The 14,072-nt window shown below is 41.0% G+C and overlaps 1 protein-coding gene across 7 annotated transcripts in view; it reads left to right on the top strand.

The window, feature by feature from the left end:
* The window catches only part of Rhot1 (ras homolog family member T1), a 62,875-nt gene that overhangs the window by 18,936 nt on the left and 29,867 nt on the right, over positions 1-14,072 (top strand). For all 7 annotated transcript variants that reach the window (XM_029483400.1, XM_021175388.2, XM_021175385.2 and 4 more), the window contains exons 6-8: positions 271-323; positions 6,855-6,963; positions 7,407-7,508. In XM_029483400.1, the coding sequence (XP_029339260.1) occupies positions 271-323; positions 6,855-6,963; positions 7,407-7,508 (264 nt within the window). The remainder of the gene's footprint in view (positions 1-270; positions 324-6,854; positions 6,964-7,406; positions 7,509-14,072) is intronic.

A 14,072-nucleotide genomic window follows, 5' to 3' on the forward strand; every position in this document is an offset into this window, starting at 1 on the left:
CCTGCCTCTGCCTCCCGAGTGCTGGGATCAAAGGCGTGCGCCACCACGCCCTCTTTTTTCTTTTCTTTTCTTTTTCTTTTTTCTTTTTAAAGAAGGAATCTTCATTATATAGCCCTGGCTGGTCTGGAACTCAATATGTACACCAGGTTGGCATTGAACTCAGAAATCCCCCTGCCTCTGTCTCTGCCTCCTGAGTGCTGGAATTAAAGATGTGCAGCTTTTGAAAGAAGACCTGCATCATGTCTTCATTCCTACTTAATTTTATTTTAGGTAACAAGCCGATGGATTCCTCTCATAAATGAAAGAACAGACAAAGACAGCAGGTATTTTTCTTTTCTTTCAAATGTAGAGAAAAGATCTAAGAAACAGTAACAAGCATAATTGTAAAGTTTTCACTTAGATCTACTGGTTATTAACATGCCCCACATTTAGTTTTTCTTTCAAATATTTATTTATTTCTGTGTGAGTGTGAGTATGTGTGTGTGTGTGTGTGTGTGAGAGAGAGAGAGAGAGAGAGAGAGAGAGAGAGAGAAAGAGAGAGAGTGTAAGTGTGTGTGAGAGTGTGTGTGTGTGTGTGTACATGTGTTAGAGGGCAGCTTGCAGGATTTAGGGCTGGAGCGTTTGGAGTGGTTAAGAGCACTTGTCGTCTCAGGACCCAGGTTGTGTTCCAATTACTCTCTTGGTGCTCACCTTCTCCTCAGGCTCCAGGCATGAGTGTGGTACACTGACATACATACAGTCAGAGCACTCAGACACATAAAATAATAAAATAAATCTGTTCAGGAGGCGGTGGTAGCACATGCCTTTAATCCCAGTGCTTAGGAGGCAGAGGCAGGTGGAGCTCTGTGATTTTGAGGCCATGAATTTCAGGGCCACCAGGGCTACACAGAAAAAACCTGTCTTGCAAAACCAAACCAACAAAAATATGGGGTTTAGTTCCTTCTATTATTGTGTTGGTTCCAGGATGGAACTGAGGCTTGCTTGTAAAGGTGCTTTTTACCTGCTGAGCCATGTCTACATTGGTTTTATCAGTTTCTCCCAGTTCACCTACCTCCATATACCACCACATACCTTTTTGAGGGCAGGAGTGACTAGATTACTAGGAGTAAATAGATTCGAGAGCAAAGCAGAAAACAGCTTTGACACTGAATGGTCAACGTATTTTAGGAATTCTACATTTTGTTCAAAACCTGCTGCTTGAGTCTATTTGGAGTTTGTTTTTGCCTGTATTGTGTGCCTTCTCTTGAGTTGCTTCTTTAATGGGGTGTGGGATTGTTGATTGCTCACAGTGTGCACTAGGCAGAACATAGGACTGAGCAACTGTTCAGAGCTTGTTTGACCACTTAATTTGACTGTCTAGTTTCTTCATCTGTGATAGGGATAAAGGTACTGTCTATCCTGGATGCATATGGCGGTAGCGAGAATTAAATTAGATAACTTGTATATAACTTCTCTAAAATGCCCTGTAAATCTCCATTTAGAAATTCATACAAGGAGGCTCTCTGCAGTTCTTTGGGAGATATAGTAGAAAAGGGAAATGTAAGATGGCACACTCAGTAATTTCCCAAGCAGAGTGATAGTTCTCTGCGTAAATGCTTTGTTTTAAGTCAGATGAAAATATTTCCCCACTACTTAATTGGACAAAATTATTTTTGTTATTTCTTTCCTTTTTTTTCCTTGTTTTTTTTTTGTTTTGTGACAGGATCTCACTATATATTCTTGGCTGGCTTGGAACTCCCGAAACTCCACCTGCCCCTAAGAGCCGAGGGCTGGGATTTAAAGGAGTATGCCTCTGGTGCCTTCTTCCCAGCCTTCAGTCTTTTTCTTTCTTTGTCTTTCCTTTCTTTGAGACTAGGCTGACCTCAAACTCATAAAGATCTGTCTGCCTAGCAAGTGCTGGGGTTAAAGGCTTGTGCCACTACCCCTAGCCCAACATTGTAATCTTCTTTTTAAAACTGGTTTGTTTATTTGTTCTTATTTGTTTATGTGTATGTGAAAAGTTTGGTGTACAGTGTGCATGCTGCCAGAGGTTCGAGGAGGGTATCAGAGCCTCTGTAATTGAAGTTATAATTGTTGGTGAGCCACCATGCGGATGTTGGGAACCAAAGGCAGTTCCTCTGGGAGAGCAGCAGGTACTCTTAACCACTGAGCCATCTGTCCAGCCCCCATTTAAATCTTTTTAAATATTAGGAAAATCATGTTTGTTTGTTTGTTTTTTAAGATTTATTTATTATATGTAAGTACACTGTAGCTGTCTTCAGACACACCAGAAGAGGGTGTCAGATCTCATTACTGATGGTTGTGAGCCACCATGTGGTTGCTGGGATTTGAACCCAGGACCTTTGAAAGAGCAGTTGGTGCTCTTAACCGCTGAGCCATCTCACTAGCCCAGAAAATCATGTTTTAAGTATTAATTATATACCATCTGGCCCTTTGCTCAAGTTTTCAGGATTCTTTTTTCAGCGTTTTTTATCTTTATTCTTTGGATATCTGATGCCCCTGTCTGACTTCTTTGTGGAAGGGAAACTAACATGGCCTCAAAGCTCTGTGATGACTCTTCATTGTTTCTTAAACTTTGTGGTGATAAAGTGAAAAGAAGAGAATGACTCAGCTCTTCAGTACTATAGCCTCTTGTCATTTGTGGTGATTTAAATTAATTAAAAACTAAATAACAAAAGTCTATGTTCCTCTGATCTACTTACCCACATTCAGAAGCTCAATAGCTGCCTGTGGCAGGCGGTTATGACAACAGTACTAAAGCTCATTGTCATTTGAGGGCATATTGGCAATGCCCTGAGTCTCAGCAGCCAGCCTGGTGGAGAGTTCAGGATAACTAGAATGAGTTAGAAAGACCTGTCTCAGAAAACAAACAAGGCCATCACCATAGAGTGTTGTCTTGGACAGTGAAGCCTTACAGTGGAGCCGGTGTGTCCACATGCTCTTGGTGCTGCCCCCAGGGGCTATTTTTAGGAGGGCCGCTCTGGAGAAGACTGCATACTTTGGCCAGTATCTATGAAGAACCCATTTATGCCACTGGCTTTAGAACTTTGGCTTTGCTGTCCCTAAACTACTATGGCTACTTTGTGGACCTTGTTTATATTTTATTTATTTATTTTAATTTAATTTAATTTAATTTTAGAGACACACAATCTCATTATATTTCCCAGGCTGTTCTCAGACTTGTGATCTTCCTGCTCCTACCTCCTCCTGCCTCAGCCTCCAGTTGCTGCATTATAAGTGTGCACTGCCAAGCCAGGATAGACCTTATATTTTCCAGTAACTTCTTTCCCGAGCCTCATCTGTAGATTATTTTTGGTACATACCTATTGTTCCTTAGGACTCTTTTATATCATTATATCAGTGTCACATAGCCAGAGAGTTTCAGAAACAATAGATGCTTCCATCTTAGCCTGGGACTTTAGAATTGATAAATTTAGACTTTTTTTTTTTTTAGACTTTTTTTTTTAAATAAACTACTGTTTACTAATTCTTCCTAATCTTGTTAGGAGTCCGTTCTTGGACAATATAAGCATTAAAAAAAAAATCACACTGAAGATAAGGGTGCTAAAGTAAGTTCTTCAGGAGTTTGTTTTGGGAGTTTGGAGCCTAGTCAAAGGATTTGTTTTGTTCCAAGCTGTCCTTTAGGACTCACGTGTAACAGTCTCCGCTACTCTGATGTCTTTGATAACCCATTTAGATTTCCCATAGGCCTCTCGGATTTCACTTACTTAAAACAAGATCTTTAAATGTTCTGTCTGCTCTCTGTCAGAGAATGTGTTCTGCTCACTTGTCTGTCTACTCCGTGTGTGCATGTGCAGAGCCCACACAGGTCAGAAGAGACTGTCAGATCCCCTAGAACTGGAGGCAGAGACAGTTGTGAGCCACCAAGTAGATGCTAGGAAGTAAGCCAGAGCCTCTGCAAGAGCAAGGCTTTTTGTTTGTTTGTTTGTTTGTTTTGGTTTTTCGAGACAGGGTTTCTCGGTGTAGCCCTGGCTGTCCTGGAACTCACTTTGTAGACCAGGCTGGCCTCGAACTCAGAAATCGGCCTGCCTCTGCCTCCCAAGTGCTGGGATTAAAGGCGTGTGCCACCACGCCTGGCAAGAACAATGCTTTTAACCATTGAGACATTGCTGGAGCCCCACAACCCCCAAGCCACCATGTTTTTAAAAAGCTTTCTAGGCCAATGAGACGGTCCTATGGCTAAAGGCATTTGCCAGTAATTCTGATGGCATACTGATCCTTAGAATCCACATGGTAGAAAGAACTGACTCTTTAACTGTTGTCCCCTGAACACAACACACACACACACACACACACACACACACACACACACACACGGGGGGTGGGGGGGGATGGGGGAAGAGGGAGGAGAAAGAAATGTTGTAAAGAAAAAAATCTTAAAAGACTTTATTTCTTTTGCCACTTTCTTTCTCTCTTTTACTTTTTTACAGTGATTAAAAACTTATGATTTTATTGTCTATATAACAAAATCGTCTTAGTTGGGTGGAGTTGTGCACACCCTTCTTCCCAGAACTTAGGAGGCAGAGGCAGGCAGAGCTCTGAGTTCTAGGCCAGCCTGGTCTACAGAATCAGAGAGTCTCAGAATATTCAGGGATATACAGAGAAGTTCTGCCTTGAAACACACACACACACACACACACACATACACACACACCCTAAAACCATCTTAGAACTGGATCTTTTGGCTCTTTCTCTTCTTATTGCCTCCCACATCCTCTTAAATCTGCAGTCAGGCTCAAGCCTGACTTTGTAACAGTACCCTTTTTGTGTCTGTGTGGAAAATAAGCTTAGTCTGCCCACTAGAGCCAGTCCACTTCCTGTTATAATGTCCCTTTCCCTGGGAATGCAAAGATTCTTTGACCTTCTTGTAGTGTGTCATTTTGTCATTTTGTGAGTCTGGTAGTCTTGAGAACATTCACCATATTTGTGAGAGTTATTGGCCAAGGCTTTTTCTGTTTTTTTTGTTTTGTTTTTTCTTTGTTTTGTTTTGTTTTTGACGGGGTTTCTCTATGTAGTTTTGGCTGTCCGTCAACATTTTCTGTAGACCAGGTAGGCCTTGAACTCACAGAGATCCACCTACCTCTACTTCCCGAGTATGCTCTAAGGCTTTTTTTTTTTTTTTTTTTTAATGACAAAATTCACACATAAAACAAATAGAAAATAGTGTAATGAATCTGTCACCCAGCTTCAACAGTTAATTCAGGACCAATCTTGTTCATTTATCCCATCGGGACTATGTTAAAGGAAATAGACATCCCACCAAGTTGTAAATCCTTCCCTATATATCTCTGAAATGTAGCAGATCACATTTAAATGTATTAATTAGTGCTAGGGCGATGCTAAGCAGTAAGAGTAGTGGCTGTTCTCCCAGAAGACCCAGGCTTGATTTTGAGCACCCACATGATGGCTAACAGCTCTCTGTAATTCTAGTTCTTGGGATCGGATCCAGTACCTCCTCTGACGTGCACATACATGTGTGCAGGCAAAGAAAGCACTCATACATGTAAGAAACTAAAAACACTTCAATATTGAGTTCAGTCGTATCAGATACATTAAAAATAGTAATAATAAAAAATAAAAGCTTCAGGCAGTGGTGGCACACGCCTTTCATGCCAGCATTCGGGAGGCAGAGGCAGGAGGATTTCTGAGTTCGAAGCCAGCCTGGAATACAGAGTTCCAGGACAGCCAGGGCTACACAGAGAAACTCTGTCTCGAAAAAAAAAAAAAAAAAAAGCATTCACTAGATCAGATCTTGCCTCTACTTTATAACCTCTTCATTAGCTTCTTAGTTATACTAATGATAAAACCTACATTCCTTACCACAGCTTAGAAGTCCTGGTATGTCTGGCCTTTCATCCTCAATCTAGCTCATCCCGCCTCCTCCCTGTCCATCCATTCTGGCAGACCTTTCCTGACCTCTGAGCCCACCAGGATGGTCACGCTCCCTCTTCCCAGCTAGTTGTCTGCTCTCTATATGATTGTCCCTCAATACTCAGCTCAGATGCCACCCACTGAAGAGAAGTTTTATGATCATCTCCCTCCCGTTCTTTCTGTTGGTACCTCCCTGTTCAGTTGTTTTCATTCTTAGGATGAGAGAGGTGGTTGTTTGTTTGTTTAGTTGGTTTTTTGAGACAAGGCTTCTCTGTAGCGCTGGCTGTCCTGTAACTTGCTCTGTAGACCAGAGAAATTTAGAAATCTGCCTCCCTCTGCCTTCCAGGTGCTGGGATTAAAGGTGTGTGCCACCACCACCTGGCTTTAAATTTTTTTAATGACTTATTTATTCATAAGTGTCCATTGGTATTTTGTCTGCATGTATGTCTATGTGAGAGTCAGATTCCCCGAGAACTGGAGTTACAGTCAGTTTGAACTACCGTGTGGGTGTTGGGAATTGAACCCGGGTCCTCTGGAAGTGTAGCTAGTGTTCTTACCCATCTCTTCCCCCTCCCTGCACCCTTCTTAAAATTTATATTCATTGGTGTTTGTGGGAGGGTGTTGGATGCTCTAGAACTAGAGTTACAGACAGTTTGAGCTGCTATGTGGGCTCTGGGAGTTGAACTCAGGTACTCTGGAAGATCGGCTAGTGCTCTTAACCACTGAGCCACCTCTCCAACCCTTGAGGAACCTTTTTCTTAAGGTCTTTAGTACTTAGAAGAGTGTGTGGCGTGAAACAGATGCTCTATAAATCTGAGATGACTGACTGAACCTACTATCTGGGGACCTTGGCTTGACCGAGTTACGATGGGAATTTAACTAGAATGGATAATGACCTAACTTAAAATACAAATACAACATCTTCTGTTTTCTTTATTGCATTAATGCCCTATTTGTTTCAGGCTGCCTTTGATATTGGTTGGGAACAAATCTGATCTGGTGGAATATAGTAGTATGGAGACCATCCTTCCAATCATGAACCAGTATACAGAGATAGAGACCTGTGTGGAGGTATGTCTCATGCTTTAGCTTGGAAATGTGTTGGTGAATGCTCTGTCATTGGAGACTTGGAACGGGTGGGAGATTATGGGAGATGGAATAAAACAGAGAACTTGACAGTTTTCCTCTTAAGCTCTATGGAGATCTTGGTACTGTCCACAAAGGAAAATGTGTTTTTCAGTTTCTTCAAGGAATCTTACTCTCATCTTATATTGGTTTTCTTCCTCCCTACCCCCACCCTACTAAAGCTGAGAGTAGCAAAAAAAAAAAAAAAAACAAACAAACAAAAAAAAAAACAAAAAACCAAACAAACCAAGGAAAACTCCTGAGAGTGGAAAAGGTTCCAAAAGAGGAATGTCATATGCTAACATTTTTAAAATTGTTTTTGGCTATCATAATTGATTTCAGAATATAAAACTAATTAATTTTATTTTATTTATTTATTTTTTTTTTAGTGTTCAGCAAAAAACCTAAAGAATATATCAGAGCTGTTTTATTATGCACAGAAAGCTGTCCTTCATCCTACAGGGCCTCTATACTGCCCAGAGGAGAAAGAGGTAACCCCAGGCTGTGTTCTGTGGGCCTGAATTATACAGGAATTCCAGTATGGTAGTGGGTTTTAGTAATGCTTATTTTAGCATTTTATTAAGATGGGTTTATTGAAGTTTGGTTGTGTCACTGATTAAGTTGCTAAATTGTTTGTCTCAGCTCAGTGTGACACTGACATTGTGTTTTCATAAAGCTTCCTGCGTAGGTGTTGGTTCCGGTGGCGCCTCTGGTGCACAGACCCTGCAGCCCTGAGAGCAAAGTGCAGGCTTGTTATGGTTTCCTTGCTGTCCTAGTCAGGGTTTACTGCTGTGAGCAGACACCATGACCAAGGCGACTCTTAGAAAGGACGACTTTTCATTGGGGCTGGCTTACAGGATGAGAGAGGTTCAGTCCAGTATCATCTAGGCAAAAGCGTGGCAGTGTCTAGGCAGGCATGGTGCAGGAGGAGCTAAGAGTTTTACATCTTCATCTGAAGGCTGCTAGTATGAAGCTGACTTCCAGGCAGCTAGGATGAAGGTTTTAAAATCCTAGCCCACAGTGACACACCTACCCCAACAAGGCCACACCTCCTAATAGTGCCACTCCCTGGGCCAAGCATATTCAAACCATGACACTTACTTTACTTCTATAAAACCTATGAGCTTTTTTGATTGTCCATTTATTCATCTTGTGAGGTGGGTGTGTGCCATGCCTTGCCTGTCAGGGGCGGGGGTGGGGGGTGGGAGGGGCGGTGGTCAGAGGACTGCTTGTGAGAGCCAGTTCTCTCTTTCCACTGTTTGGGTCCCACCCTTGTTGGCAGGCTTGATATCAAGTTTCTTTACTCAAGAATCCATCTTACCAGCCTGAAAATCTATGAATCTAAACAAAAGCTTGGGTAGCAGATTTGTTTTGTGTTGTTTTGTATTCTGTCAGTAATTGATCTCAGGGCCTTGTGCATAGTAACCAGTGTGGTACAGTCTCGGACCTCTTGTAGTTTTCTGTCATGGATACATGTGATGCAAGTTGAATATATTCTTAGCTAAGGAGTATAATTCTATTGAGAAATACACAGAATTTAACAAAATGTTGCTATAAACTTAAAACTGACTTTTTAAAGATATATAGCACAAAGTTTACCTCTTTCAGACATACAATTAAGTGAATATGTGTGTGTATTTATAAAATTACATATATATATATCTATATATATATCTATATATATATATAAAATCTATGGAGATCTTGTCTCCATAGATATGCACTGTCTACAAAGGAAAATGTGTTTTTCAGTTTCTTCAAGGAATTTTACTCTTACCTCATATTGGCTTTCTTTCTCTCTCTCTGTGTGTGTGTGTACGTATGTATGTGTATGTATATATTCAGAAGATTATGCAACTCTTAACTCCAGTGCCGTTCATCCCCTGGAGAAACCCTGTAGCCACTAGCAAGCCCCACCCCACCCCCTTGCTCCTGGCAGCTGCTGGTATATTTTGTCCTTGACATTTCCTGTCAGTGGAATCATCAATGTTAGCTTTTATTTTTCTCTTCTTTCACCAGCTCTATGTGTTCAAAGTTCACCCATGCTGTAGTGTATATTGGTATTTAATTTCTTCTAGTTAAATAAAATGTCATCATATGAAAGTAACCGCTCTCATTTTTTTATCTTTTGATGTCTGCTGAGGTTGGTTATTCCCTTTGACTATTACGGATGGGCTGCTGGCTATAATGATAGATTGGTCGCATGCAAGTGATTTTCTTTTTGGTTTATTTGAGACAGAGTTTCTGTCTCTAGACATCCCTGGCTGTCCTAGAACTCTCTTAGTAGACCAGGCTAGCCTCAAAGTTACAGTCACCTGCCATTGTCTCCGGAGTGCTGGGATTAAAGGCTTAGGCCACCGCCACCACCTAGCCTGAGCCTGAGTCTTTTGCTTTGTTTGGTTTGTTTTTTAATTTTTAGATTTACTTAGGGTTTCTGTTACGGTAACAAAACACCATAACAGAAAAGCAAGTTGGGGAGGAAAAGGTTTATTCAGCTTACACATCCACATTGCTGTTCATCACCAAAGGAAGTCAGGATTGGAACTTACACAGGCCAGGAACCTGGAGGCAGGAGCTGATGCAGAGGCCATGGAGGGATGCTACTTACTGGTTTGCTTTACATGGCTTGTTCAGCCTGCTTTCTTATAGAACCTAGATCACCAGCCAGTGGATGGTAGTACCCACTGTGGGTTGGACCTTTCCTCACTGATCAGTAATTAAGAAAGTTCCTTGCACCTGGGTCTTATGGAGACCTCAGTTGAGGCTCCTTCCTTTCTTATGACTCTGGTGTGTGACAGATGATTGTGAGCCACCGTGTGGGTGCTGGGAATTAAACCTGGGTCCTCTGCAAAACAACACATGCTCTTAACTGCTGAGCTAACTCTCTAACCCTGAGGGGTTTGTTTGTTTCTTTGTTTTTTTGAGACATGTAGCTCTGGCTGTCCTAGAACACCAATTTGTAGTCCAGACTGGTCTCAAGTCACAGTGCTGGGATTAAAGATGTGCACCAAATACCCAGCCTGAGGTGGTGTTTTTTATTTTTTTTAATTTAATTTTATTTGTAATTCACTTTTTACACTTCACATTCCATTCCCCTCCTCTCCTCTCCCAGCCTCCACTGAAGTGTTATTTGTAAGAAATAAAATTTGGGGGCTGGTGAGATAGCTCAGCAGGTAAGAGCACTGACTGCTCTTCCAAAGGTCCTGAGTTCAAATCCCAGCAACCACATGGTGGCTCACAACCATCTCATAATGAGATCTGATGCCCTCTTCTTATGCATCTAAAGACAGCTACAGTGTACTTATTTATATAAATAAATCCTTGGGCCTGAGCAAGTGGGGCTGACTGGAGGGAGTAGAAGTTCTAAATTCAATTCCCAACAACCAGATGAAGGCTCACAGCTATCTGTTCAGCTACAGTGTGTACTCATATACATAAAATAAATGAATAAAACTTTTAAAAAATAAATAAAAAGAAATAATTTTGGAGAGTACTTCCCTGCCTTCCAGAAGTCCCGAGTTTGAGACCTAGTTCCCACATCGTTTGGCCTTTTCAGACACCAACACATACGTGGCCTGTAGACAGACAGACACATATACACACAAATAAATTAATAAAAACTTACAGTTTATAATGTTATTGAGTAGTTAGCAAATTGAGACCCATTAGCCAAACTTGGCCTAGTCTTAATTTTGTACAACCTTTGAACTATAAATATATTTTTTATGTTTTTAATTTTTTGAAAAAAATCAAAGCAATTGTATTTTGTGATATATAAAAACAATATTATGTTCAGATTTCGTATCAGCCATCCTTGTTTGTTATGTCTGTGTCTGCCGTGGGCTGTTTGAGCAGTGCTGTTTAGTTCTGTCCAGCCCTGCTGCTGCCTAGTGCACCACTTACTGCACAGACAGGTGCTGTGGCAGTTCCCAAATGCTGCACCCCATTCCAGCACTAGACAAGCAGCAGGGAGGGTTCAGTAGCAAGGCTGTAGTTGCAACATCGTTTTTCAAGCTTTGATGCAATTCCAAGGAAATTTCCAAGTTTTACAGTCTATCTGCCACTGTAGTTAGTTTCCTCCTAGACCTCTAAGTAGAACTGATGAATCTGCAGTGTAGTCACATCCTAACAGGGCAGATGCCAAGGCTGGAGTCTAATACATCTCTGTAGATGCCTTCCAAGGGTTTGGATTTTCCTAGTGTGTGGCTGGAGGGATGTCTCATTGTGTAAGGACCCTTGCCACTAAGCCTGCTAGGCTGAGTTCAGTCCTGGGACCTGCGTGCTGCAAGGAGAGAAGCATGTGCACAGTCATGCCCCCTCCATCAATAAAGAAATAAAGATAATAATAATAATAATAAACCACAACATACTGCGCAGCCAGCCAGGTATGGAGGCACATATTTTAAATCCCAGGACTAAAGAGGCAGAGACAGAAGGATCTACTTTGAGGCCAGCCTGGTCTACAGAGTGAGTTCTAGGATAGACAAGACTACATAGACAGGCCCCATCTCAAAAAAAAAAAAAAAAAAAAGGAAAATGAAGCAAACCAAAAACATACATCTTGTCGATATGTATCAGTATTTGGCAGTATAGATAGGTAAAAAAACAACAAAAATAAAAAAAAAAAAAAAACTTTTTAAGAGGGAACATTATTCCTGGTTTATAATTCCTTTAGTTTTTCAAACCTGTCTCACCAAGGTTAGCTAGTTAGAAATGCATTTTTGTTCCTGTCCAGCTAGGTGCTCTATTTTATAGTCAAGGAAGTCAGTTATGGGAACTGGTCTCTGAGGTCTTTACCCCAGTGATACATTGTATCCCTCTTAGCATCTTCTGAGCTCTTTCACTGCTGCTCGCTCCTAGGCCTATTAATAGTTCTGCTAATCTGCTGATACCCGCCTGTCCCCCAGTCCCTGAGTAAAGCCTGGGCACGACACCATCTGCTACTCGGTTCTCAGGTGTATCTAATAATTAATAAGATAACATACAAAAACTTCCACTTTTAGACTATATATTGTTTATATGTGTACAAGCTTTAAGTTTAAGCGTATGCTAGAGTTTTTTAAAAAGATATAGGAAGGATTTTATGACCTTGAGTTTTGAGACCTAGCCTTAAAAAATGTAATAATAGTGCTATGCTTATGACTTTAATCCCCGTACTCTGGAGCCAGAGGCAGGTAGATCTTTGTGAGGTGGTCTACAGAGGAAGTCCTAGGTCAGCCAGGGATATGCAGAGAAACCCTGTCTTGAAAAACAAACAACAAAACCCAAACAAATAAAACAAAAACAGTAATAGTAATCTGATGAAATATAAGTAATGATGTCTTTTTCTATCAAGGTCTAAAATGGTTCAGGAGCTAAAGTGCTCTAACGGTGTTACGTCTTAATAGGGTTCTTTTCCTCGAGGGTGGGGCAAGGTCTTAGTAGCCATGGCTGGAAACTCTGTTTTGTATATCATTCTAGCTGCTGCTAGTTTTGGAAATATTTAGATTATTAAATGACTGTGTGTGTGTGTGTGTGTGTGTGTCTGTGTGTATATATGTATACACATATATATCTGGAGGCAGGGGTGGACACTGGGTGTTTTCTCAATTGTGTTCTACCTTAGTTTTTGAAACAGAGTCTCACTAAACCTGAAGTTTGCCAATTGTCTGCACTGGCTGGCCAAGGATCTCCTGTCTCTGTCTTCCCAGCACTGGAATTACAGGCTCCAGTTCTAGTGGCCAGCTTTTACATGGGTGCTGGGGATTGAAGTCAGGACCTCATGCTTTTCCAAAAGGACAACAGAATATAACAATGTAATCTTTATAGTCCACTTGATAGCCTCACAAAAGAAGCTTTAGCCAATATTCTCTAGTTGACTTATTTTTCTCATTTTTTTCTAATCTTGTTAAAACTGTCTGAATGTATCAAGTAGCTCTCCCAGAGAGGTCATTTAAAACAAAACAAAGCAAAAATTAAGAAAGGTATTTCCTTTTAAAACATTTTTAATCTATTTTTTTCTTAAGAATTTTTCTTTTGGGGGCTGGAGAGGTAGCTGAGAGGTTAAGAGCACATATTACTTCTTTATTGGACCAGAGCTCAGTTCCCAGGTCCCTCCTGTAGTGTCTCACAGCTGCCTGTAACTGTGCGCCAGGGGATCCAGCACCCATACTCACGTGCATATGCCTGCACACAGACAAATATACAAGTAAAAACAATTAAAAAACCCATTATTTTAAAAATAATTCCCCCCCATTTATTTGTTTGTATGCACACAAGTGTGTGTGTGTTTGTGTGTGTGTGTCTCTCGTCTGTATGTGGGTGAGTGTAGAAGTTAGAGGATAACTTTTGGGAGTTGGTTCTCTTTTACCATGTCAGTCCTAATGGTCTAACTCCATCCATTAGGCTTATGGGCAGCATCCTACTGCTGAGATATTTTGCAAGCCCAAAACTCTGCCATTTAGTTTGGTATTATGTTCACAACTGTAGTTACCATTTTGTTCTGGGTGGTCATAGGAATGACATTATAAATTAATGAATATGTTTTTTACCATGTCATCTGATTTTTCTCTGATTCAACCTCCAGAAACCAAAGGTAAAACACAATAAGCAGTCTTTATGACAGTACTATACAGAAAATGACCTTAAAGAGATTATTGCAGTTTGCATTGAATATGATACACTCTTACTGAGCGAGGGGTTGGGGTAGGGAATGATATGAATGAGTTTACCTTCGAGATTAAATAAACTTCAAAAATCTTTCTGCCATGTGTCATGGTTCACTCCTTTAATCCCAGCTCTTGGAAGGCAGACGCAGTTGGATCTCCATGAGTTCAAAGCCAGCCTGGTCTACATAGCAGATTCTAGGACAGCCAGGGAGACATAGAAGAATCCTGTATCTAAAAAATGAATAAATAAATATCTTTTGTGTTATTTTTTCCCCCTGTACAGTGTTGGTGATTGAACCCATAGCTTCAGGCATGCTACCTGAGCATTCTACCACTGTGCTACATCAAGGTCTCCAGAAGTCTTGTCTGTCTGTCTTCCTTCCTTTCTTCCTTCCTTCCTTCCTTCCT

This window comes from Mus caroli, chromosome 11, assembly GCF_900094665.2.
Source record: "Mus caroli chromosome 11, CAROLI_EIJ_v1.1, whole genome shotgun sequence".
Lineage (NCBI taxonomy): Eukaryota > Metazoa > Chordata > Mammalia > Rodentia > Muridae > Mus > Mus caroli.